The sequence below is a fragment of the Malaclemys terrapin genome, chromosome 3 (genome assembly GCF_027887155.1).
Source record: "Malaclemys terrapin pileata isolate rMalTer1 chromosome 3, rMalTer1.hap1, whole genome shotgun sequence".
Classification (NCBI taxonomy): Eukaryota; Metazoa; Chordata; order Testudines; family Emydidae; genus Malaclemys; species Malaclemys terrapin.
Window position 1 is genome coordinate 118,401,971 of NC_071507.1, and position 26,314 is coordinate 118,428,284.

Consider the following 26,314-nt stretch of genomic DNA (forward strand, 5'->3'; position numbering starts at 1 on the left):
GCTAGAGGCAAGGCTGGTCCTTTGTCTCTTACCACCAGGTAATCAAGAAAGGATATCAGTATATTAATCAAAAGCTTTGTACATAATATTACATAGCTCTAGAACAATATTATTGCCTTTGTAATTCCTGATTATTTTACCATTTGATTACTATTCCATTTATCTCAATAAAAGTTCTCAAGGCTACACTTGTCTCAGTGTGAGTGTCTTTGTGATACATCACAAGGGTCCTTGCAAACTCTGTAGCCTGATTCTGGCACAAGAACCTTATCTTCTGATCAGATTAATTGGTGAGCTTATAACCCATATCTAAAATATTAACCTCCTAAAACCAGGCAACAGGCTTATGCCTCATCACTTCTAATTACTTAAAATCTATCTCTAGTTAATAAACTTGTTTTTATCTAAACCAGCATATTTAGATTGAAGTGTTTGGGAATCTATACTTAAGATGACAAGGCTAGTGCATAATCACCACACAGTGTTGGAATGACAGACTTACTATGAGCTTACACTGTCCAGGAGAATATTGAGCAGTGCAAGATGTACTTAGGCCTACTTACTGCAGTGTCTTCACTGCAGTGAGTCGACTGCTGCCACTCCCACGTCGACTCTGCCTGTGCCTCTCGTGTCAATGGAGAACAGGAGTTGACGGGAGAGCGCTCGGGGGTCGATTTATCACATCTAGACTTGACACGATAAATTGACCCCCGCTGGATTGATCGCTGCTCGCCGATCCGGCAGGTAGTGGAGACATACCCTGTGAGAGACAGCCTACTGCCCTCCTTCAGTTCACTCTTCCATTCCAGAGATGGAGGTAGCTGGGCTAAGTTGAGCTTACCAAAACTTGCAACAAGAGGATAAAGTTTAGGTGAGACCAGATACCTATATACATTTGTCTTAACCTTTTTCTCTGTTTGCACTGTACTTTTGGATAAATAAACAATATGCTTGTTTTGATTTAAACTGCATTGAGTCATTTTAATCAGCTCCTAGACACAGACTCCTGAACAGTTTTCTTGCAGGTGCCAAATGCAGTTTGGCCTGTTATGTTTTACATGGTGGGAAACAGAGTAACCCACTTATTAAGTGCCTGAATGGTAAAACTATGGGTTTCCACCCTTGAAAGAGGTGAAGGAAGCCAGGCCTGTCACCTGAAGGGTGCATTTGAGATAAATTGCAGTGGGGCCTAAAGTGCAACTTGTCCTGTAATGATGACATTGTTAAAGAGATTGAATAGCCCTGGCTTGAAAAAAGATTTTTCTCGACCATCACTGGAATTTACTCCCTGAGAAGATGATTCTCCACTTGCCACTATTATTTAAGATTTATGGGTTAGCACGTTTAATCACTTTCACAAGTGCTGCATTGATTTTGTTCAGTACTACTATTTTAATCAGAATGTTGTGCGATACTTAGACAAATACTGTACCAGACCTAGGTCTGATGGCAGCCCTGTTAATTTTTATGAGCTACCCTGTTAAGATTTATCAAGTACAGTAACTCCCCACTTAACGTCCTCTCGCTTAATGTTGTTTCAATCTTACATCCCTGCTCAATTACAGAACATGCCCCATTTAAAGTTGTGCAATGCTTCACTATAACATCATTTGGCTGCCTGCTTTGTCCACAGCTGGCAGCCCCCCTACGCCCTCCCCACAGTGCCTCCCGCCCGCTGGCAGACCCCACGGATCAGCACCTTCCCCCTCCTCCTGCCCATGGCAATCAGCTGGCTTGTGGTGTTCAGGATGGAGGGAGGGGGAGCCTGCGCATCGGGTCCTCGCTCCTCCCCCCTCCCTCCTGAATGCTGCAAGCCAGCTGATTGCCGCAGGCAGGAGGCAGGGGAGGGAGGGGGGAGGCGAGGACACCACGTGTGGAGTAAAGGGGAGGGGAGAGAAGAGGCAGGTTAGGGGTTGGAGCTTGGGGGAAAGGGGTGTATGAGCGGGCCAAGGGTTGAGCCCCCCACCCCTGGTGCTTGCAGAGTAGGGGAAGCTGCCACTGCTGCTGCACAACGTGCTTCTTCTAGCCTACAGCACCTTCAGCCTCCTTGCCTGCCTCATTGTCTGCAGTGCCAGTGGGCTGTGCCTGTGTGGGGTAAGGTGGGGGCACCTTCCAACTATAGTACTGTACTGTACTGTATGGCAAAAAAAAATTCCCTGAAACCTAACCCCCCCATTTACATTCATTCTTATGGGGAAATTGGATTCACCTAACATCGTTTCACTTCAAGTCGTATTTTTCAGGAAAAAGCGACAAAGAGTCCTGTGGCACCTTATAGACTAACAGACATATTGGAGCATAAGCTATTGTTGGTGAATACCCACTTCGTTAGACACAGGTATAAATATGCAGGCAAGAATCAGTCTAGAGATAATGAGGTTAGTTCAATCAGGGAGGATGAGACCCTCTTCTAGCAGTTGAGGTGTGAACATCAAGGGAGGAGAAACTGCTTTTGTAGTTGGCTAGCCATTCACAGTCTTTGTTTAATCCTGAGCTGATGGACTTAAATTTGCAAATTAACTGAAATTCAGCAGTTTCTCTCTGGAGTCTGGTCCAGAAGTTTTTTTGCTGCAGGATGGCTACCTTTAAATCTGCTATTCTGTGTCCATAGCAGAGGGGCATTGCTGGCACATGATGGCGTATATTACATTCGTGGACGTGCAGGTGAATGAACCGGTGATGTTGTGGCTGATCTGGTTAGGTCCTGTGATGGTGTTGCTGGTGTAAATATGTGGGCAGAGTTGGCATTGAGGTTTGTTGCATGGATTGGTTCCTGAGTTAGAGTTACTATGGTGCAGTGTGTGGTTGCTGGTGAGAATATGCTTAAGGCTGGCGGGTTGTCTGTGGGAGAGGACTGGCCTGCCTCCCAAGGCCCGTGAAAGCGAGGAATCGTTGTCCGGGATGGTTTGTAGATCACTGATGATGTGTTGGAGAGGTTTTAGCTGAGGACTGTAGGTGATGGTCAGTGGAGTTCTGTTGGTTTCTTTCTTGGGCTTGTCTTGCAGCAGGAGGCTTCTGGGTACACATCTGGCTCTGTTGATTTGTTTCCTTATTTCCTCATGCGGGTATTGTAGTTTTGAGAATGCTTGGTGAAGATCTTCTAGGTATTGGTCTCTGTCTGAGGGGTTGGAGCAAATGCGGTTATACCTCAGCGCTTGGCTGTAGACGATGGATCGTGTGGTGTGTCCGGGATGGAAGCTGGAAGCATGAAGGTAGGCATAGCGGTCGGTGGGTTTTCAGTATAAGGTGGTGTTAACGTTGCCGTCACTTATTTGTACCATTGTGTCTAAGAAGTGGACCTCCTGTGTAGATTGGTCCAGGCTGAGGTTGATGGTGGGGTGGAAGCTGTTGAAATCGTGGTGGAATTCTGCCAGAGTCTCCTTCCCATGGGTCCAGATGATGAAGATGTCATCAATGTAGCGTAGGTAGAGAGTGGACGAGAGCTGAGGAAGCGTTATTCCGGGTCAGCCATAAAAATGTTGGCATATTTTTCAGGAACATAACTACAACGTTAAGTGAGGAGTTACTGTAGTAAGATATTCTCTCCTCTAGCAACCTGTCTGCCACTGTAAGGTATACGACTCTTTACAAGGAAAAAGAACTGGAAAGTTATTTCTATCTGAAGACTGGGAGAGTGGGGCCCGGTTCCTGCCTTTGCGTGTTACTGCCCTCTAAAGACTCACATAAGCAGCCCCCCGAAGGAAGAAGGAGGGGCTCTGTGGCCAGTAACTGCTGGAGATAGGCTGGGGCAGTTGCAGAACTTTTGATCGCGTAGTGGCAGCACCGTGCAGAACCACGTGCAGCAGTGGGAGATGAAAAAGAACAAAGCGGGAATAAGAAGAGCGCCACCTGCTGCTGGAAAGGTACGGGAGCAAGTGAGCGAAGGAGTTGCGGAAGGGGGCGGGGGAGTACGCCGCCAGTTACGCACCTGCTGCTCGGGAACAGCGCCTAGCGCGCGCACCAGCAGCCATGAAGACTGGGGGACAGTGCATATGCACCTGCTGGGGGGGAGGGGGGGGAGTTTTCCAGCTGATACGCATGCGCAGGGCTCAGGTTGCTTAAAACCTGTGAAGGCTGGGATTGACAGGGCCAGCAGTGAGCAGCCGGAAGTGACGACGTTGTTCAGCGTAAACAGTTTAGCCGGAGCCTGGTAACCGGGTGGCGGCTGCAGCAACAGTCGCCGGCTCCTCCGCGCGGCCGGGCGGGGCGAAGCGGCAGCTCTGCTTGGGCTGGGCGAGCCGCGGCGGCGGCCGGAGCCCCCCGCTCCCGAGGGTAGCGTTGTCAGGGGGCCTTGCTGCCAGCCCGGCACGGAGCGAGGGAAGCGGCGGCGTGCCCCTCTTGCTGCCCCGGTGCGCAGATTCTCCCCCGCCCGGGGCGCGTCCCTGCCTTCACCCGCACCTAGCGGAGGGGGCGGATGGTGTGAGGGAGGCGGGACCGGGCTCACCGCCGCGGGGGGCTGGAGGAGGACGCTCCGCCCGTGACCCGGGCAGCGGGTGCGGGCAGGGCGCCGCGGCATCGCCCCGCCACCCCCCGGTCGCTTTCCTGGAAAGCGGAGCGGGAGGGCTAGCGGGGTCTCGCTGTGAAGATGGCGACCCCCGGGATGAACTGGCAGCAGCATTACTACGGCGGCGGCGGCTCCTCAGCCAGCGCTGGGAAATTCGCCGCGTCCAGTTCCCAGCCGGGGCTCAGCGTGGAATACAGCCAGGATCTGCACCTCAAAATGAGCAAGAAAATAGCCCAGCTCACCAAGGTAAGCGTCCCTCCCCCCAGTTCTCCAACCGTGTCGTGTCTCCTGCTGCGAGCTGCTCTCCGGGTGAAAGAAGGAGCTCGCTCAGCGCTCTCTCCTCTCCTACAAGCCACATTCTTCCGCCTGAGAGGGGCAAAACTGGCTTCCAGTTCCCACTTAGATGGAGATCTTCCAGTGATTAAAACCTGGCGGATTAGTCCCTTTAAAAGCTGCATGTGGATTGGCTGCGCTGCCCCTATTGCAGTGATACCTCAATTCCCCAGGGTGGAATCCACAACGTGTTTTTCACCGAATATATAATGAGATTCATGCCGGTTTTGACGTCTGTTGACGGTGAAATCCTAAAGCAAAGGATGACAGCCAGCGAGACAAATAGTTTCAGTTACAAAACATGATATTAAAAATGCGTTGGAAAGCTATAAAGTGAGTCCATTTAACTGTGCTCGTGTACATAGTTTTTTTTCTGTATAACTGTCTGTGTTTAGGGAAACTGACACTGACTGTATTTTGTATTTATACTCTAAAATTTATAGGGTTTTAAAAAAACTTCATTTACATAAGAGGTGAACAAGTCCTTCTAGGTAATTAAAAAAAAAAAGTAAACTTGGCAGTAGCTTTGCTCTCTATTAAGAACTTATTTTTAGTATACCAGTAGGTTATTTTGAGTGTCCCTTGACAATGAATTAACTTGGGGGGGAGAGGGAAGAAGGAAAAATATTAGTTTTGTCTCACTGATTTAACAGCCTTCTTGACAGGATCCTAAGCCCTGTAAGATGATACTGTACATACATTTTGTTAAAAGCTGATATTTTAAAGAAACATTGTCAAGGTTAGTAGACTGAAGGGTAACAGACTCTACTGTAGTTGTGATTTGCATATTCAGAATAACTTTTTTACAAATGCATGATCCAATTCTGTAATTTTCCTTGGTTTGAAAAAGAATCACAATTCATAAAACACAAAAACAGCTTTGCATGAGGGAAATACACAGTGCGTGTTGGAGGGTAAGTAATTGGTAATGAGCCGTTTCAAGCTTCATGTAGCTTATATTTAAACAAGAAGTTAAAAAATCCATAAATAATAAACATATTGGTATCCTTCAAATATCTGCTAAACTGGAAGAAGAAAACATTTCATCTCAGTTTGGCTTGTTTGCTGAACAGAAATAGAGAATTTTTTGGTAGGAAGTTTATGGTGGTCATGCAGGCCATACCAAATTGTCTGTGTATCTAGTTTGAATGAAATAAAGGCAAATATTTACCAGAGTCAGTTAATGTAGACAGCAAAAACAAATTATTTTGACAAGTCAGATTTTCTTTTCTAGTTATTGACCTGATTCTTGCTCACATTGACCTCGGTTAGAGAGTGAAATACAGTTCAAACCAGTCAAATAACGGCTATAGTTAAGCTTAGTTTCGACATAGCTTACTTAAATTGTGGTTTAAAACTAAGATAATACAATTAGTAGTTTTTTATCTTTGGTCACCATGTATGAAGAGTGTCCAGGTGACACTTAAATTGGCTTGTGACACTTTTAAGAATTTAAGTTGTGATATGTATGTGGGAATATTTGTACAGACTAATTCCCATTTGTGTACAGTTTTAGGTTTATTTCCTTTTCTTATTTCAGTAGTTTGCATAGCATTTAATTGTCGTCAGAAGCATATTTCATTTCCATATTAAAATAGATGCATGGTCTTTTGAGTTCTATGTCATTGAACGTATGCTATACATTCTGAGGTACTCAAAGCACTAAAGTAGCTCTGCATTCAGGGATTTTATGCAGGTATATTCAGAAATCTGGTGTATTGTAGTCTTACCCTTTAATATCTTTCAATACAGTAGTTTATTAAAACTAATGCTTCAGTTTATTTTAAGGTTCATGTTGCTATAAGGTGAACCCAATAATACATTATATATGTAGTCTTCTTATTTCCAAGGATCCCAGAACATTTTATAAAGCAAAGTACAGTATGTGGGTCACCCTTCAGGTTGTGTATTTGAAAAAGGTTGGTTTAATTTACAGGTTAATGGCCTGTCTATACAGAGAATTTATCAATGGCAAGTTGGGGTTCAAATCTGCAGACTGGCTTGCTTTGCTCTGACCATGTGGACCCTGCTTTTGTAGACTAAAAGTTCAGAGTGCAGAATTGTTAGTGCACAGTAGCAGGATCCACATAGCTACGTAGTGTGCGGCAAGCTACTGCGGTGTAAACAGGGTGTAAACCAACTTGCACGACTCTCTGTATAGGCAAGCCCAACAGCCCCAGAGCTGCAAGGATTTGTGTGTGAACCTTTATAGGGTCAGTGTTCATATTTGTTTCCTGGCAATACTGTGATGTTCTACTGGCCTTTTTGGTAATAGACTCTTGTTCCAGAGTGGAAGTTTTGCAGGGGATTGAGTTATAGAGTAGAGGAACTCACAGAAATTGACTTGTTGCGAGCTCCGTGTCACTGGAGTAAACCAGGAGGGCTCAAGGCTAGAGTACCTCTGCCTCACTGCTGGTATGATGATGTAAGAGCTGTGATCAGTTTCTTAGGTAGCAAGGTTCCACATCTTTTAGGGCTGTAGGTCAAAAACACCTTAAACTCCATCCATAAGCTTCTTGGCAACCAGTGCAAACTATGGAACACTGAGATTATTATTATTTGTAGTAGTATTTCAGCACCTTGGAGCTCCAGGTATGGACCAGGACCCCATTAAGCTAGGTGCTGTACATCCACAGAACAGACTGTCCCTGACCCAAAGAGCTTATAATTTAAGTAGTTTTTCTGTAAGGTGAAAAGACACATTGAACTGTTGTACGGCTTGTATCTGAGAATATGCAGACATGTTTGTATGTGACTGAAGATATAATGTTAAGGTCACTTGGACCTTTTGTTAAAACTTCAAGACAGAGCCAGAAAATCATCTTAAATTGTAATCCTGGTGTTCAGGCAATTTTTAGGGCTAGGACTGCCATGCATACATCACTACAGGATAACAGTAACTTGTGTTTTTTATTCAGTGCCTGAATAAAAGCAAGTTCCAAGCAAACTAATACTTTTTTTTTTTTTCCTCCACAGCAAGCAGTGATTTCATACTGCTTTGATATTCAGGCATGCAGTTGGTCAAATGTACATATGCAATCACATATAATCACAGATTATTTCTTGATGGCATGCTTTAATTTTGTTGTCAGATACTATTTTATCTTCTAAACTGGTACACAGATCTTTTGAAGTGCCTAGAAATAAGGAGCTTAAGCCAAATAGGAAGGACTAAAATTGCTTCAGCCACAATTTACCACAAATCTGCATGATGTGGGGCCAGGTTTTTTTTTTTTTTTTTTTTTTTAAGAGTTGCATTTGTTACTACTATCTGACCTATGTTTTCCCCTTACATATTTTTGATATTAAGTATTTCAGAATTTTCAAGATATTGGTACGCTAACTTAGGTACTTTTGAAGATGTTAGCTTTCTCTAAGTGTAAGATTTTGCAGGGGCAGAACTAGAATCTGGGTCTGTGGGATGGCTCACACCTCCATACTGCTGCCATGCAGCCATGAAAGGACCACATGCATTACCACATAGACCCTATGGAGATAAGCATCACAGGTAGTACCACCTCAGAAGGTCGGACTCACAATTTCAGTCATGGCCCTTGATTGGTCCATGCACCCTACTTAAGTTCAGGAAGATTCTGGGATATGTCAGTGCAATGAGGTAGACCAGCCAGCTGTACCATCAGACCTGCATCTTGGCTTACTCTTTGACTTCTGACCCCAGCTCGGACCCTTGGCTTCAGTACTTGGAGTCTGACTCCTGCTTTGCCCCATGACTTGGGTACTTGAATTCTGACTGCAGACCCTGGCCTTGCTGCTTGGATCCCACCCCCTATTATTGGTACTAGGACCCTGACCCCAGGTCCTAAACTCAGGCTACTGCTTTTGGTCTCCTGCCCCTTTTGGCACCAGCCCTGATCATTAGGCCTGACTGCCCTAGCCTTGACACTAAGCAGCTTCAAAAGTGCCTAAAAGTGACCTAGAACCTGAAGCTGATGTTCTTAATGCAATGTATTAGTATCTTATTCTTGTGTGTTTTTTGTCTCAGTTAGGGTCACCCTGTTGTGATAGGCCTTCTATAGAGACATGGAAGGAAACCGTTCCTCCCTTGAGGAGTCTGCAGTATAAGAATTGAGTAGTTCTAAATCAAGACTTCTGTTAGTGGATTACTGTTTCAGTTGCTGCTGCTGCTGCTTCTTCTTTTTTTTTTTTTTTTTTTAACTGCATCATCAGGGTCCTTCCTTCAAATGCTTTAACACATGAAGCAGGAATCTCAAAGATCTTGATTTTATATTTACCTTATGAATTACCTGCATCCCTGTGGAGAAAATACTTTCATCCTTCACTATTATGGTTGGAGCTACAAATTGCATTTGGACAAAAACAAAATCCAAATTAGCACAGGGGTCGGCAACGTTCGGCACGCGGCTCGCCAGGGTAAGTACCCTGGTGGGCCGGGACAGTTTATTTACCTGCTGATGCAGCAGGTTCGGCCGATCACGGCCCCCACTGGTCGCGGTTCGCTGTCCCGGGCCAATGGGGGTGGCGAGAAGCCGTGGCCAGCACATTGCTCGCCCGCACCGCTTCTCGCTGCCCCCATTGGCCCGGGACGGCGTTCCGTGGCCAGTGGGGGCCACGATCGGCCGAACCTGCCGCGTCAGCAGGTAAATAAACTGTCCCGGCCCACCAGGGTACTTGCCGCGTGCCGAGCGTTGCCGACCCCTGAATTAGCATTAGCTGAGTCGTAGATAGTTTAGTCGACTGAAATAAGTAGACTAGATAATTGGACGAAAACCTTCTGTTTGTACTTCCGTGGGGAGACTTTAGTGTTGCAGATTTCTTGAAGTGGGATGTTTAGACAGCTATCAGTTTACAGGTTAATGGGAACCTACCCTGAGAGTTGTATTATGTAAACAGAAGCAATTAGCACTGCTTCAGACAAGCTTGTTGTTCAAAAATAAATAAAAAAGCATCTTGGTGTCAACTACCAATTAAAATGGTATGAAAGTTGGTCAACGCTCCCTAAATGTCAGGTTTAAATTTTCCCATTCTAGGCTTCTTTGTGCTTGGCTAAGTGGCTGATGTGAAGTTAAAATATTCAGCTGGCAACAACATCTTTTCGTGGAAGAACAGTAAACTCTCTCTTCCTAAACAATTAGAATTCCTTTCTGTCTTTGTCAACCAGACTAAATATTGCCAAAACTTTTTTAGTAATCCATTTTTCCTTCACTGCCCTGTTGGTGGGAAATGGGTTAGGATTCAAGAGCCCAACACTTGATAGTGGCACAAAAGTAGGCTCATAGAACTTCTTTAATACAGGAAGCATTACTTTTGTGATTGTTGTTGTTGGAGTGTGGGGTAAGTGGAGAGAATTTAGATATTGGTATCCTGATCATTCTGTCCTCAGACCAGTATTTAAATCGTTAGTTTTCTTTTGACCTAATAAACTGTTAACTTCAGCACTAAAGTTGTTTTTAAGACATGTTAATCTTTAAGGGTGCCTGGAAGGAAGCTGGATTAGAAATGGACAATAAAGAAAACCTGTGTGTGTGTGTGTGTGTGTGTGTGTGGTTTTTTTTTTTTGTTAAGAAAGAATGGCAGGCTTTGGTCCAAACATTTCCACATAGGTATGGTGGTATGTTTTTGCCTTTAACCAGTGGTTTGTGCCAGATAACTTCACTGAGCATAAGACATTTAGAAATAAAACTTGACTATCAGTGGAACCCTTTCAAATCATGAGACTTGACTCTTAGTTTCTGGTAGCTGTAACTTAAATGGTATGCTATAAAAACAATGAGAGAACAGGGCTTTGTTAAAAGTGAGGTTAGTCTCTGCAGTGGCCTTTATGAAACATACATTTCATATTCTAAGATTGAAGTTAGAAATGTAAGACTCTATCCAGAAGTAGTCTGTAGTTTCTATGACCTTTCCTTTTGTACCTGTCCTGAAAGGTCAAAAGACTGCCTGAATGAAATAATAAATTCTGATTTCTGTCTGTGATTCCAAGTGTGTCAAATGCTTCTTCCCTACCCCTTCAGTTAATGCATTAAGAATTAAATATTTAATCTTTGGGAAAACTTTTCTCTTTGCTGTACAACAGCCATAAGTATGAGAAAGCTGTTTCATTATTACATGTCCTATGTTAATTCTGAAAATGCTGTTCTGTGACTCTCTAGATTTATTTATTTATTCCAAATACACTATGCAGAAGTCCAGTATTATAACACTTACCTGTAAACATTTCTGGAACTGCTGTGCTGTAAGGTAAACTATAAATGCCCTAAAACCAGCAAGGAGGGAGGGTCTCAGAGCCCAGTCTGGAGCCCAAGCCTGAATGTCTACACTGCTATTTTTAGCCCCACAGTGTGTGCCTGAGTCAGTTGACCCCAGGTCTGAAACTTGCTTTTGTGGATCTTTTTTCAGTGTGTAGATGTACCCATAATTTCTCTATTCAGCTCCAGTGAGACTCCATATGGGTTATGTGTCCAGGGCTGGACCTTCAATCCTGGTTAGATATTGACAAACTGCAGGGAGCTCAAAGATATAGAAAAAGGCTAAGAGCCATAGGGATTCAGTGAGTAGCATTGCCCAGTAGATAGGAAATTGGATTCTGGAGACCTGAGTTCTGTTCTCAACTCTGCCACTGACCTGCCTGAATTTTGCCAACTCACTTCATTTTTCTATCTTTTTTTTTTTTTCCTCCGCCCTTTTCCTGTCTTATTTATTTAGATGGCAAGTTTTGGGGGCCGGGACTCACTCACCATCTATTGTACAGTTCCTAGCACAATGGGGCCCTGATCTCTCTTGGGGCTCTAGGTATTAACAGTATTTGTAATCCATGTAATATCCTTTCTAATGAAACAGACACACAGAAGGCTTAAACTGGGAAGGGAATAGCTCTATTTACTACCACTGTACAAGATGCTTTCTTGTGAGAGTAGATGCCTCATGGTCAAACCTACATCCCCCACCTTGTCAGATCATACTTGATACTTGCAAAGTAGCTTAATTGTCTGTCAAACTATTATATTTCCAGTACCAATTCTATTCTACTTTGACTCTGTTTGCAGTAATAGCAAGTATTGTTGTCTCATTCCCTTCCTTCAATCAAGGAACTAAGACCTACTGAAAGTCTGCTCATATAGGACTAAAAGAGAAACCTCTACCCCTTGAAATGGGGGAGGAATTGGAAACCTCCAGACTAGTGTTGTCTTACTTAGAAATATCTTACAGAATTCTCAAATTGCTGTATTGTTCAAATTACTATTTTTTTGTTAACTACCATCCCACTGTAGTTTGGCTTTTAATAGTGTTTTCTAAGAAAATGTTTTAAATCTCTTTGAACTTTTTAAACAAACTTATGTCTATACACTAGTGTGCATTAAAAATAGCAGTTGTTCAGCATTCCAATATAATCCTAGAATTGCAAGTGTGGGACAAAAATTTGGAGGATAGGAATTCATAAGAGAACAGATTTGAACATCAATACCACATGGATAGGTCTTGAATAATAAAATGGGAGCGTTTAAATGATTTGATACTTTCGCAAAAAGGGCAGTGTTAGTGTCTTTGTGTTCTTGAACACTAAATACTGAACATATTAAAGATTTCCCTGCAGTGTGTGGGGTTTTTTCCAAAGTATGGTGCATGCTCTTATGAGGGGTGTGAAGGACTAGTGAGGTGTGTCCATGCCCACCTGCCTGCCCCCCTCACAAATGTTCTCCAGAGTCTCAGCTTTCCTTTTTTTCAAGTTGATGTGTAGCTGTTTCGGTTGTGAAGAAAATATTTAAAATTTGACCCAGGGTAACCAATTCACTAATGTTTAATCTGAGTTTGCAGAGAGCCTGAAATAATATCTCTGAGATGTGAAGTATCCCATTCATTTCAATGGAAGTTAACTTGGATGCCAATAATACTTTAAATGTCAGCTTCAACTGTTTCATTCATCAAAAAACATCAGGAAGATCTTTGGAAGATGTACACAATTCTGCACTGTATTGTTACTCATTTTGGTTCCACACCTATGAGGAGGAGGCGGCAGGTCCTGCCACCATCTTTTGAACACATGAAGTTTTGAGCTGGGATACTGCATAACAGGGCCATTTAGCATGTTGATGTCTTAGATATTGCCATCCAAGTAATACTATTTTGATAATTTAAAAAATATTAAAAAAATGTTATGTTTTACTTTTAGATAATGAAATAACTTGTTCAAATATTTGATACCTAATATTGAATGCCATTTCTTAAAATACAACTAAATTTCACTTCATTGAACTGTAACACACAGTGTTGAAAAGGGGCATGGGTTAATTTCTGGGGGCTCAACTTTCAAAAGTTTTGGCTATTCTGCTCTATAAGATATGTAATGACAATTTCATTGCAGTATACTGAATAAATCATTCTATTTTCTTTCTACTGTGCATTACAGCCTTTTTTTAAAATGAGAAATCTTTTGTTAAGAGATGTGCTTGGGCTTTCTAAGGTATAGATATAGCATTTCTTATCTTAGGCCTGGTCTACACAATGGGGGTAAGTCGGCCTAAGTTACGCAACTCCAGCTACGTGAATAACATAGCTGGAGTTGATGTAGCTTTGGTCGACTTACTGCGGTGTCAACGTTGCACTGGGTCAACGGGAGAAATTCTCCTGTCGACTTACCTTATGCTTTGGGTTCCAGTGGAGTACAGGAGTTGATGGGAGAGTGATCTGCAGTCGATTTTAGCAGGTCTTCACTAGAGCTGCTAAATCAACCCCCGGTACACAGATCACTGCAGCATCGATCCCTGGTAAGTGTAGACATACCTTTAGCCTGGTCTACGCTACACAGTGTACAACATTACAGCCTTGTCCCACTGATGTAAGTGCCCTGCTACATCGATGACATAATTCCACCTCCACAAGAGGCGTAGCACTTACGCCGGTGTAGTTAGGCAACTCAGTGTCTGTGTAGATGCTGCTTTACTTACCTTCTTGACAACCTTAACTGTAGGTTCTCTTTATTTTAAATTTCCTTGATGATTTGGGAGGAGGGAGAGAGAGAGAGACACACACACAATAATGTAAGCACTGAAGCCAATATATCTTACTTTGAACTTTTTTGAAGTAAGGTGTGTAATGGGATGCTTGGCTACAGCCTTACATACAGAATTGCTGGTGAAGGTTCTAACAAAGTCCATAGTTTTGCCTCTGTACTGCTTGAAACAAGTCAACAAAGGAGCATCAAAAAACCTACTGGATAGAAGAATTAGTGACTTGGCACTAGGTAGCTAAAACATGATATTTCTAATGAGAGTCAAACAACTTTTCTGTTGGTGACTGATAATTCACTTTGGGGAGTTACCAAACAGGTGTTTATGCTTTCTAAATGCCTTGCAAAGTAGAATACTGTCAGTTCTGAAGTCAAATTGGGCATGGCTCCTGAGCTACCCTCACCCTTCTCCCTGCTCGCTGGAAGGACAGCATGGAGAAACATACATTGTTGCTCGGTTTCAGAGTGGTAGCAGTGTTAATCTGTATCAGCAAAAACGAGTGTGGGTAGAGAGAATTGCAGCCTTTGGAGCTTTCATAAGATGTGCAATCAGAAGAATGGCAAATGTAGAAATTAATTATTGAAAAATATCTGTTTCAGAATTATAGCCAACCTTCGATTGCACTGCTGTGCTGGCTCAGTCTAACGCTAACTGATGTGGATTTGCCTCTTTTAATTAACTAGTATTCGCAGAGAGGGAACCCATGTTTTAATATGCAACTTCAGAGGAATCTGTCAGTGTGGATTTAGTATGCCTTTTTGAACTGTAGAGACTGTCTTTTATTTAGTTCATGTGGGAGAACATACAAAGCAGAGGTGATGCATATTGCAAGGTGTTCAGTTTTGTCCATCAAACTGGCTTCTTAGTTTGGCAACTTTAAAATCCCTAGAACTTCATCAAATTAAAGAGAGATCTGTTATGACAGCTGGATGGAATAGCCAGAAGGTGGTCATAAGTCTTGAACGTCACATTGTGGGCACAATTTCACAGTACCAATTTTATAGAACAGCTTTGTTTTACTTTGGCCGCAGAAGTGGTGGTCATCTTAGTCTGGTACTCAAGTATAGCACAGTGCCACTGGACTGGCTGACAGCAGCAGGTATTTAACCAGGACCTTGGATCTGTAAGCATTGGCTGCTTCTGCTTGAGCTAAAGAATCCAGGTTCTGTAACTCAAAGGCTATAGGAAATTGATAAATCTCAGTGCATGGACTATCCACTAGAGGGATAGACACAAGGTATTTGTGGACTACATGATGTAGATAAAATACTTGTTTTCCAGGCTTGATTAAGTCTAGCTAAAGTTCCCTTTCCATGACCTCTATAAAGCACGTTCCACTAGTCCCTACTGCTGCTTTCAATACAGATTAGATAATTCCTAATCAAATCCCCACTTTTATGATCTCTCTGTGCTATAATAACCAACAGTTCACAAGATAAATCCAAGAACTAGTGGGACTCTCGTCTTGCTTGCCAAATTTACACTCCCACCCTGAAACCCTGCTCTCCTTTACAGTGTTACCATCTCCGGCCTGGTCTGCACTACAAAGTTAGGTTTACCTAAGTCAATTTGTTTTGACATAGTTTTGCATGTGTCTGCACCTAAATTAGACTCCCAGCAATGTAAGCATCCCATTTCATTGATGCAATAACACCAACTGCCTGAATGACACAGCCATTTTTGATCAACTTTCATTGACATAGTGTAAGGGCTGGTCTACACTGGGGGGGCGTCGATCCAAGATACGCAATTTCAGCTACGCGAATAGCGTAGCTGAAGTCGAAGTATCTTGGATCGAATTACTTGGGGTCCACACAGCGCAGGATCGACGGCCGTGGCCCCCCCGTCAACTGCACTACCACCACTCGCTCTGGTGGAGTTCTGCAGTCGACGGTAAGTGCGTTCGGGGATTGATATATTGCGTCTTAACGAGATGCGATATATCGACCCCGGATAAATCGATTGCTACCTGCCGATATGGCAGGTAGTGAAAACATACTCTAAGTGTAGACGTTTTACCTGTTGGCCCTAACAGTCCTCCAGCAGCTGTCCCACAATGCCCCATCCCCTCTACAATAGTTCCTCAAGTCAGTTTTGAACTCGCCTGCCCCTTTAAAGCCTGCAGCATGTTTTTGAAATGCTTTTTCCTGATTGCCCACCTTTGCAAGCATCCGACCATGCCAGTTTCTTGCACAGAGAGCTACTAGATGTGCTCCTGCCTGCAGAACGAAGGAAGTCATGGATCTCTGCTGGCTGTGGGGAGAAGAGACTGTATAAGCTCAGCTAAGGAGCAGCTGATGAAATACAGATATCTATGTGCAGATTGCACAGGGGGTGATAAAACTGGGGTACAACAGGGATGAGCAGCAATGCCATGAGAAAGTGAAGGAACTTTGGCAGGCATATCAGAAGGCAAGGGAGGGCAACAACAAATCTGGGGCTGTCTCCGCAGACCTGCTGCTTCTAAACAAATTGCATGGCATAATTGGCGGGAACCCACCAGGACCCTGAGTATGACTGTGGCGACTTTGTGAGAGCCTGGCATAGAGTCCCATGCAGTTCACTGTTTGTGTGTGTGTGTGTGTGGGGGGGGGGGGGGGGGGAATTATGGGGAGCAGGAACGGGGAGCAGGGGGAGACTTAAACCATGTGGTGAGCCAGGAGCCATTTGAAACTCCACCGGAGTCAAGCCAGGCCTGCCAGGCAAGCACAGATGAGCCACGGTGACAAAGGTGAAGGGAGTTCAGGTAAGTGTATACATGCATTATTCCTCATAAATATTTCTTACCTTTTTGTTGCCCAAAATCTCCTCTTTTTCCTTCCCTTTCCCCCACCTTTCTTTTATATTTAAAAATAGCTCCCATCCCATGCGTTTAGAGAACAAAGCTATCAACTTTTGACTCCTCCATTTTACAGGTAAAATATTAGAAAAAATTTAAAAAATAGTATGGCAGTCTGCATTACACAGTCTAGATCAAATCACTGTACTGTGCTTGAATGAAAGTAGAAGAAGTAGGCATCTGCTTTTCCTTTCTTTGGCTTGTTGGGCTAGGTGAGGGAATTTTCTGCATGAAGAGTACTTTGTTTATCTGAACACAAATGTGACTCTTCTATACTCATGAATCATCTCAATGAAATTCTGCAGTCCTTTCCCAAACATTTTGAGGGTTGGGGCGTTGCTTCTTGACATTGCCATGTCACTCTGCGATGAGTTCACTGGCACCATTACAATGACCAGGCTAGCAGCTTCTCTTGTCCTGGGTGGCCTCAGGAAGCCAGTAGCAGCTGTGTTCTCTGGACCTTTCACACTTTCAGGTGTGAGATCAGCCAAAACCACCACTGCCTGTGAAAATATTGGCAATAGTCACAGCACTTTCCTTATAATCATACTCAGTGTCTAAATCTTCCTGCAACAATTCCGCTCCACCCTCTCCCTGCTCTTTTGAGTTGCAAAGCAGTGCTGTAACAAGGTGCTCCAAAACTAAAGAGACAACTAGCTTTTCTTATTAAAGGCTTGTATGAGAATAATGTAAAAAAGTTGAGGTTTCCCTTTCTGTTGTGACTGTAAAGTTATTGCTATATCTGTCTGTTTTAATCAGCAGCCTCTGCCATGGTGGTCTTGAGATGTTCCCCCTCCATGCTTACTGAATGTCTGACCCTGATCAGGTGGTGAAGGAAGCACACCAGGGAAAAGATGTTTGGCCACAACATCCAGTTCTGTACAGCAGCTTTCCATGAACATGAGGATTAGAGGGGCTGCCTCTGACAACTCAGGGCGGGGCAGGGGGATCTGCATACTCCCTAAGATCCAATTCTTATGAACTCTTTGAGTTGGAGGATCAAAGGCCTCCAACAGACCCCAGGCTAAGATTTAGGCACACTTTTTGTGGTATCTCCCACCTTGACCTCCAGGTCCCTATGCATACAACATGCCCCCATAGCCCTATTGGAATCCATGGGTATTGCATCATGAAGGCGAGCCCTCTGCACTTCTGTCCAGCGGTGGGACTACCTGACCTGTTCCTTCTCTGGAAGGGTTACAATTGTTTAAGTGAGTATATTGGGGAATTATCAGACAAAGAATTTCTTCCCAGGAAGGAAAATAGGATGGCAGCTGGCATAGTATCATAATCCCCAGCATATTAGTGGGGACATCCATGTAATCTGAGCCAGATGACTATAAGAACCTTCAAGACTTGGGCTGCACGAAGTAGCAGAGTCTCTTAAAATACTGCTTGAGGTGTTGTAAGGAAGTGCTTGCAAGCTCTTAGATGCACACCATACATCCATGGCTGGTCACCTAGTGCTACCTATCAGTGAAGCCTTGTTAGAGTGGCTAAGGACACTGGCAAGCTCCAGTACCAACCTTGAAGTTGCACCAACCTTGAAGAAGGCAGCTAAAAGGTAGCAGATACCATCGATTGAATTTGAATACACCTATACCACCCTGTGCCAATCTTCCCTGTGCCAGATTCCTTTGTGTTAGTGATATCCCATGAGAGAAGCAAATATTAGCAAATGAAAATGACACGGTAGACTAGAGAGCTGAAATGATTCAATTTTATTAAGCAGGAACAGCCATTCCTCAACCCCATTGGAATTAAGGATTGGTAACTACCAAGCACTGTTAACAAGAAGACTGTTTAATCTGTCATAACATCTCAGATTTTGCTGACAATCTACCTCAAGAATCTAAGGAGGTGTTCAAGTCTCTGATTCTACCAGAGCTCAGGCAGGAGCTGCAGCTTCCCTGAGGAGAATACCCATCTCAAAAACATGCGGAGCAGTAGCTTGGGGTTCAGTCTCTATATTTTATGAAATGTTATTCTCTAGTTTAAGCATTGAAATATGATACTTCTGTTGGCAGAGCTGTGCTGCAGGCTTTGCGTAGGTAGATTAGGAGCACCGACCACCATTGGACCAGGTGGCTGCTTGTGAGTCACCAAGAGTGGCATATATACATGGATGATCAAAGAAGAAATGGTCACTTACCTTATGGAAACGGTGGTTCTTGAGATGTTGTCCATATATATTGCATGACCTGCCTTCCTGACCTGCTACTATGGAGACCTTTTAACACCTGGATTTTGTATTGATAAAGAAACTGAGGGGTGGCTTTGCCCAGTCTGCCCATTATACCCTTGGTACAAGCACAAGGATACTGAGAGGACATGCACAGCCCAAACAGACATTGCTGGCCAAAAAATTCTGATCTCAAGTGCACCATGAGTGCCTAGTTCTTACATAGCAATTTATTTTTAGATCTCAAAGATCTTACAAAGGAGGTAAGTGTTATCCCCATTTTAGAGATGGGGAGACAGACACTGAGAGGGAGGTGACTTGTCCAATTTTGTCCAGTAGGTCAGTGGCAGAGCTGGAAATTGACCCCAGGTCTCCTGAATTCCAGTCCAGTGCTCTATCCAGTAGGCTATATTGCCTTAATATCTCAAAGAACCACCGTTACTTTAAGGTAAGTAACAGTTACTTCCTCTCTTCAGTTCCTTAAAGCCTACTTTTAGGTAGCTTTTCTTCCGCTAATCATGTTGCTTTCCCCCTAAATTATTGGCTTGTGTTTGTCTTGTCTACTTTGGATCCTGTCTACGCTATAAAAGCAATCCATTGTTGATAATTAAGTATGCGATTCTGTCACAGAGGTCATGGATTCTGTGACATTTCAGGACCTCCGTGACTATTTCTGCAGCAGCAGAGCTGGAGCAGCTGTCAGTCCCAGGGCCACTGGAACAGCAGCCCCAAGCCTCAAGTTGCAGCCAGGGTTGGGTCAGCCCCCTTGGGGCTGGAGCAGCAGTGGTCAGCCCCTGCCCTAGGAGCAGCTGGCCGGCAGTCGGTCCACTTGGCTGCCGGAGCAGCTGGCCAGCAGTCGGTTGGTCCCCAGGCAGCACTCCAACTGTTAGTCTGCCCCCCTCCCCCGGGTATTTTTAGTAAAAGTCAGGGACAGGTCATGGGCTTCCATGGATTTTTGTTTATTGCCCCCAACCTGACCCTGACTTTTACTAAAAATATCTGACAGAATCTTAACCTTATTGATAATGGTTGTCAGCAAACAGATGCAGGTGAATACAAGTTAGCTGCAAGTGTAAACAGGGACAAGCTACATTCAGCACTGTTTCAGAAATTGCTGTATGGAGTTTGACTAACTTGCATGTCCTGCATTTCTGCTAATTGAGATACTCTCTTTGAATTGCATTTGGTATTGAACCCAAGGATCAGGGAGTGTGGATCTATTTTTCCTTTAGCATGGGGACCCCAGGAATGGATCTAGTTGCACTAACCTGAACAAGAAACTACAGGTCTTTTCTGGCAGCAAGTTCCAGAGAAAGTTTTAGTGACAGTGCTATCCCCACACTTTCTCAATAGTGTCTCTCAGTCCTGCTGCAGACGGTGCTGGCAGATCCCAGGAAGCTTTGTCATGATTTTATGAATATCCCACAAGAAGAGGAGGCTTTTTAATTGGGGGTGAGGGTGTTCAGTAATGTCAAGAGGACAAAGGGCTGTAGAGACAGTAGTCAACCTTTAAATTAGTTTATGACAGGTAAAAATTGCTGCCAAACTGATATATAGAATGTGTGTCTAAGCCAGACTCAAACAAGTTATGGTAATCCAGTAGTTTGGAGTCATGGGGCATTTAAGGAATCCCTGGGGGCCTGATACTGCAACCTTTACTGTTTAGGTAGTAATAAGTCCTTTTGGTGGGCTGCTTCCGAGAAATCAAAAGGACTTGGGTAGAGCTATGGCTCGGAAGGCTTGCTGTTAGATGTTCATGCCACATCTTGTACTATCAGAGGTAGAACACCTTAAACTGTGAATCTCAGCTATATTTCAATACAAGATATATGGCTGCCTTACATATGACTCCCAGACACATTCATTAAGCATTAATGCTTAATTTCCCTTTGCTACAGAGCCTGAACAGATAACCCTAACTACAGTACCGTGCATTAAACTTTTGTATTGACTGTGTCTTGATAGCTTCATATTTAGCTAGAGCCTAGTGACCAGGGTGGATTGATTTTTAAATCTTCAAGCAGCAAACCTTGATTAAAATAATTGATTTTAATCTTGTTTTGCATTTTTACTTTATTTTCCAAAGAGAGATTTTTCCTCATTGGATAACCATTCAAACATTTTTATATGCAACTCAGTATAGCCTTTACATTACTTTTGGTGTTGCTTCTTGCTAACAGGGAGAATATATCTTCTTTCCTTTATCGGCTGGTCTACACTACACAGTTAGGTCGACATAAGGCGACCTAGTTATGCCAGTGTCTATATTACAGTGTTCCTCCCGATGATGTAAGTGCCCTACTACAGCGACATAACTCCCACCTCCACGAGAGGCGTAAGGCTTTTGTTGGTATAGTTAAGGCGATACAGTGTCTAGGTAGACAGTGCATCCCTTACATCAGCTGTCATGTCAATTTCACAGCTCCTGAAATTTCCTGCCATGAAATTGACAAGAAAGCCAGGCAGCTAAAGCCCAGCTGCCCTCCGGCCCCCTGGAGAGCTGGGCGGCTCCAGACCCGCCTCTCTGCTGGAAGCCAGGCAACCTTGACAATTTTGTGGCTCGGTGAGCCATGAAGTTGTCAAGGCTGCCTGGCTTCTGGTGGGGAGTAGGTGGTGGGGATGGATCCAAGAACCCGGGGAGCTGGATCCCCCAGGAGTGATAAGCCCTTGCTTTCACTGCCCCCTGTGGGGCACAGGGAGTGGAGTGGGGGCAGCCAGGCTCTTGGTAGGAAGCTGCAAGGTCCTTCAAGATTTTAGAACAGGCAGATCTCATCCCACTCACACACCTAGTTTTTATTCATGGATTAGAATAGGAAACGGGTTCCTGCTTTTTCATCATCCAGTTGGTTTCCTAACTTTGAATAAAATAGTCATTGAATTGAACCAGGGTGGATTTGATTTAAATCATTAGTCAGGAAGACTTGATTTTAATCATGGATTTCTACATAAAAGTGCACTCCTGTTGGTTGTTGTAACCTAAATACATATTCTTCACAACTCCGAGATGTAGGTTTCATTTTTAGAAGGTACACACCATACATTTAAAAAAAATAATAATTAAATAGACTGTCAGCCAGGGCAACATGAGAAATTTAAAATATTGGCTTCTGCAGGTAACTTGGTTGTCTTCACCTTCATTTTCCAGTTTGTTCATAATCTGGAAAAGAAAAATAAGCTTTCCAGCTTTTTCAGGTCCCAAACAATTTCTCACTTTGGAATGAATTAGTTTAAAGGAAGAAAATATTCTTTCTACACTGGCAGAAGAAGCTACTGCTGTTAAAAGTGAGATTATCACTTCAACAGTCTCTGAATCCAAGTGCTTAAGTGACTTCCACCAGTTCACTGGTGTGACTTTCTTTAAAACATCATCAGCAAACGTATATTTCTTGAATGGTTCACCATTAGCTCTGAAGTTTATTATAGTTGGCATTATGGAGGGATGATTGCTGGATGTCCATGTCCTAGTCAACTCCTCTTCTTCAGCAGTTAAGATTTGACCCTGGTACCAAGTATTGAGAATAATTGCCAGAAAATGATCTGGAGATAGTGCTTGTCCCATTTTTTTTTTTAAATGCTTGTAATTTAACTCTGTCATTGCATATTTCTCTTTTTAAGATCTCACTCAGTTCCTTCCAAATTTCAACAGCTATTTCCCTGCATTTTATTCAAGGCTTCAGAAATAGGCTTCTTGGGTACTCAGCATGTGTTCAACATTTCTCTTAAGCCCAATGTTGAGAACTTTGGCTGTGACAGTGCCATCTATTTTTTCACAATTTTGTTCACAAACTGTCATCAGATTAGGCCAGTTCTTGATATAGTGCTCAAAACAGTCCACTACTGAGTTCCATCCTACATCTTGTGGGAGAGTTAGCTTGGTTCCTCCCACTTTTTCAGAGCAGCTGCTGCAAAATGGTTGTTTTACAGAGGTATTTTGCAATTTCAACAACATTAGCCTTTATTTTTGGAACACTGAAGTCTTTGGGTAGGAGGTGCATCACATGAGGACTGCAATCATATGTTATTAGCTTGGGACTCTCTTCTAAATAATTTCTTCTCATCTTGGATACGTTCGCAGCATTGTCTGTGACCAAGCTGCGTACTAGACATTTGAATTTTTTTGCAGTTTGTTATAGCTTTTACTGCTTCTTCTTGTAAGTATTCTTCTGTATGTTCATTTCCTGATGTATCAGTTGTTTCTGTAAGGAAGACATTCCCTTCTTCTGTTGTCACACAAGCACATACAACAGGATCATTGTGGACATTACTCCACCCATCAAGACTCAGATTAACAATTTTACCCTCTACACCTTTTTGCACATTGCTTAGTTTCTCTTTCATACACTTTATCCAGCAATTTGCCTGTGACATCTGCTCTGTTGGGTGGACTGTATCCTGGTCTTAATGACTGAACTATGTTAATGAAGTGTGGGTTCTTAATCATACGGAAAGGAGAGTTTGTTGCATAAATAAACAGGCAATTTTTCATCAATTACCTCTTTTTGTAATCTGCTGGTTCTTATCACAAACTTATCTATGGTTGTTTCTGGATGATGGAGATTTTTTTTCTTTTTACCACAGGTGATATACTGTGGTCATGTGACATACATGACTGAAACACTGTCATTGGCAGGTAACTCTAAAACTATAGAAAATGATGGTGATCTTGAAGGTGGATAGTCTTCAGAATCCTGTATGTTGAGGATGGATTCTCCTAAACAAAATAAGTCAATGTAGTTATTTAATTATTATTATCATACTGCTCATTTAGTATTACTCATTGCATTCACTGACACTATTTTAAAGGTGAAATTGTAAAAGGAAGATCTGCCTATTTCAGCTATTTATTTTTTTATCACAACTGCATCTAAAATGATAGTACCATAAACTAACAACTATATTTTTTTGCTCAAACATGAGAATTCAAGAATAGTCCAGAAGGAAGACTGGCAGTCCTTAAGAAAGAAGTATGAACTAAAAAAGTTTACCAACCTGAAGATCCGGCATGTTCAGACATGTTCCTTTCATCATCTTCAATGCAGCTTCCTCCTGAGAAGGAACACTTCTCAAGATGTTTCATTCGGGCAACCAGGCCTTGCATTTCTTTGTTGTGCTGTTTGCATTTTGCACGCATGCCCGTCCTACCCACAGGTAGAGGAACTTTATTAAAATATTCACAAACTGGGTCTCTTTTGCGGCCTGCTGCCATTATAGTTTTTCCCTTCTAGTGAGAGAATGGTATGGTAGATCTCAAATCAGTGAAGACTACACTCAGGAAGACCTCAAGACTTCTGGAATATGTGCTCAAACAGTTTCACTTTTGTTTCTATTGCCTGTCCCTCCCTTCTGACATTTATCTCAAGACTCCTCCTTGTCCAGATCTATTCTGCCCCCAACCATCTTCTATTCTTTGAACTTTTTGAAACTTTGCACTTTCAGAGAGAGGTAAGGGATTGACTCTGTGTACACAAATTTGCAGAGGGACAATAGGGTTGAGGTGTGTTATTTCTCACCTCTATATATTTATTTATTTAAAATATTTTTGCTGTTCACAAGCATATTATCTCTGGAGACAGAAATCCACCATTTGAGAACTGCAAAACTAAGCATCTATGATGTTATCTTCTAGACTGAGCACTGAGTCCCATTGGGTAGATAGAAAGATTAACCTAAATAATCTATACAGAAGCCCCTGGAACTCCATAAGATTAGGTCCCTAATCCATGAACTACTGGCACTCATTTACAAAACTTTCCTTAAACATTACATGAATATATTCTCATACTATAGAATTAGAATTTATATCCTTATTTCATGACGAGATGCATTATAGCTCAAGATATCTTTATCTTTGCTTTTTCCTCAAAAAGCATTTTATCAAAAAAATCCGATTTTAATAAAAAAAAATCCATTGATTTTTATCCACCCTGAATTTAACTAGTTGAATACTCTCTGCACCTACAGAAGAGACTACTTCTGCCAAAAGCTGGTTTAGTACAGCAACAAACTCTGGTTCTAGGTGCTTGCTTAGTGGGTTCTGCCAATTCAGTGGTTTGATTTTTTTTTTTTTTTAAACTTGGCAGAAACCATGTACTGTACTGCCTCATATTTTTTTAATTTAATTTGATTTTAATAGATTACAGTAAATGTAGGTGTTTATCACAGTTCAGGACAATTGCAGCTGTATTCCCCTTCTGTGGTGCAGCAAGGGCACCCATTCTCAGGCTTCCGGCTACCCTGTCCATTGCTGCTCCTGGATGGAGAGACGCACCTGAACAGTTCCTTGCCTTCATTGTGTTGTCCCCAGCAAAAGACAGTCTGCCTAAGCAGGTCTGCTTCTTCTTCGAGTGGCGTCCCGGCGGGTGCTCTGATTTAGGTGATTTGTGCGCCCTGAGCCTCTAGTTGGAGAATTTTGACAGCAGTACCTGCCTGGGCCACACATGCGTTTTCCCCATCTCATGCCTGCAGTGGCAGTTAACTAATGCTGTGCAGCCCCCGCCACCCTCCAGTTCCTTCTCAACTGCCCTTGCTCCGAGTCAGAGCTCCAGCAGTGTGCTTGCTTGCTTTACTTCAGACTTAGTTTAGTTAGCTTAATCAAGTATTTTAGTATAGTTAGCTTAGTTGGTTAAGAACCTTTATTTTGTTTTCTTCCCCCCCCCACCCCTTTTTTTAAGGAGGAACTAGGGGATGGGGTGGAGAGGCGCCCTGCACTAGTTAACTGCCACTGCAGAGGCAAGACAGGGAGAGCACATGTGCGGACCGGAGCTCGCATCTCAAAGAACCTCAGTTACTGCACAAGTGAGTACACACAAGGTGAGTAAACTTCTCTTCTTCACTCTTCTGTCCTCAAAGATGGAACACAGAATAATTGCCTCAGTTGTAAGTTACCACAGCTTTTTTTCTGAGCAAGCATATTTTATTCTTAAAGTAAAAGCACTACAAAGAACACATTTTAAAAACAATAAAAGAACCCACATGCATGATGATGATAAGCTTACAAGAGATCATCACCACTGAGATGATCTCTGGCAAGAGCAGTCCTTCAAAACCCCATATTGGGCTTTCTCTCTGGTTTCAAGTTCATCACACTCTGCGCAGAATGAGAGCATTCATGAAAAGTGTAGTCCATTGTTTATACAATTTGGGAGTCTTTGATTTGACTTTTTCGAGAGCAGGTAATCAGTAGATAATGAGTTTCTCTCCCCAGTGCATAGCTTCAGAAGGATGGGCTCGGAGGTGGGTCATTCACATGCCCATCACTCAAGTATTTCCTTGGAATTCCTCTTCACACATTTTGTTCCAAAAATCTTTTGAAGTTACTGCATCCGAAGAAGTGGGCTGTAGTCCACGAAAGCTTATGCTCTAATAAATTTGTTAGTCCATAAGGTGCCACAAGTACTCCTGTTCTTTTTGTGGATATAGACTAACATGGCTGCTATGCTGAAACCTGAAATTTGAAGTTACTAATACTT

The 26,314-nt window shown here is 43.0% G+C and overlaps 1 protein-coding gene across 8 annotated transcripts in view; it reads left to right on the forward strand.

The window, feature by feature from the left end:
• The first annotated feature begins 4,166 nt into the window (after positions 1-4,166).
• FAM184A (family with sequence similarity 184 member A) overlaps positions 4,167-26,314 on the forward strand; it is a 175,787-nt gene continuing 153,639 nt past the window's right edge. For all 8 annotated transcript variants that reach the window (XM_054023782.1, XM_054023785.1, XM_054023787.1 and 5 more), the window contains exon 1: positions 4,167-4,750. In XM_054023782.1, the coding sequence (XP_053879757.1) occupies positions 4,586-4,750 (165 nt within the window). In that variant the 5' untranslated portion in view covers positions 4,167-4,585. The remainder of the gene's footprint in view (positions 4,751-26,314) is intronic.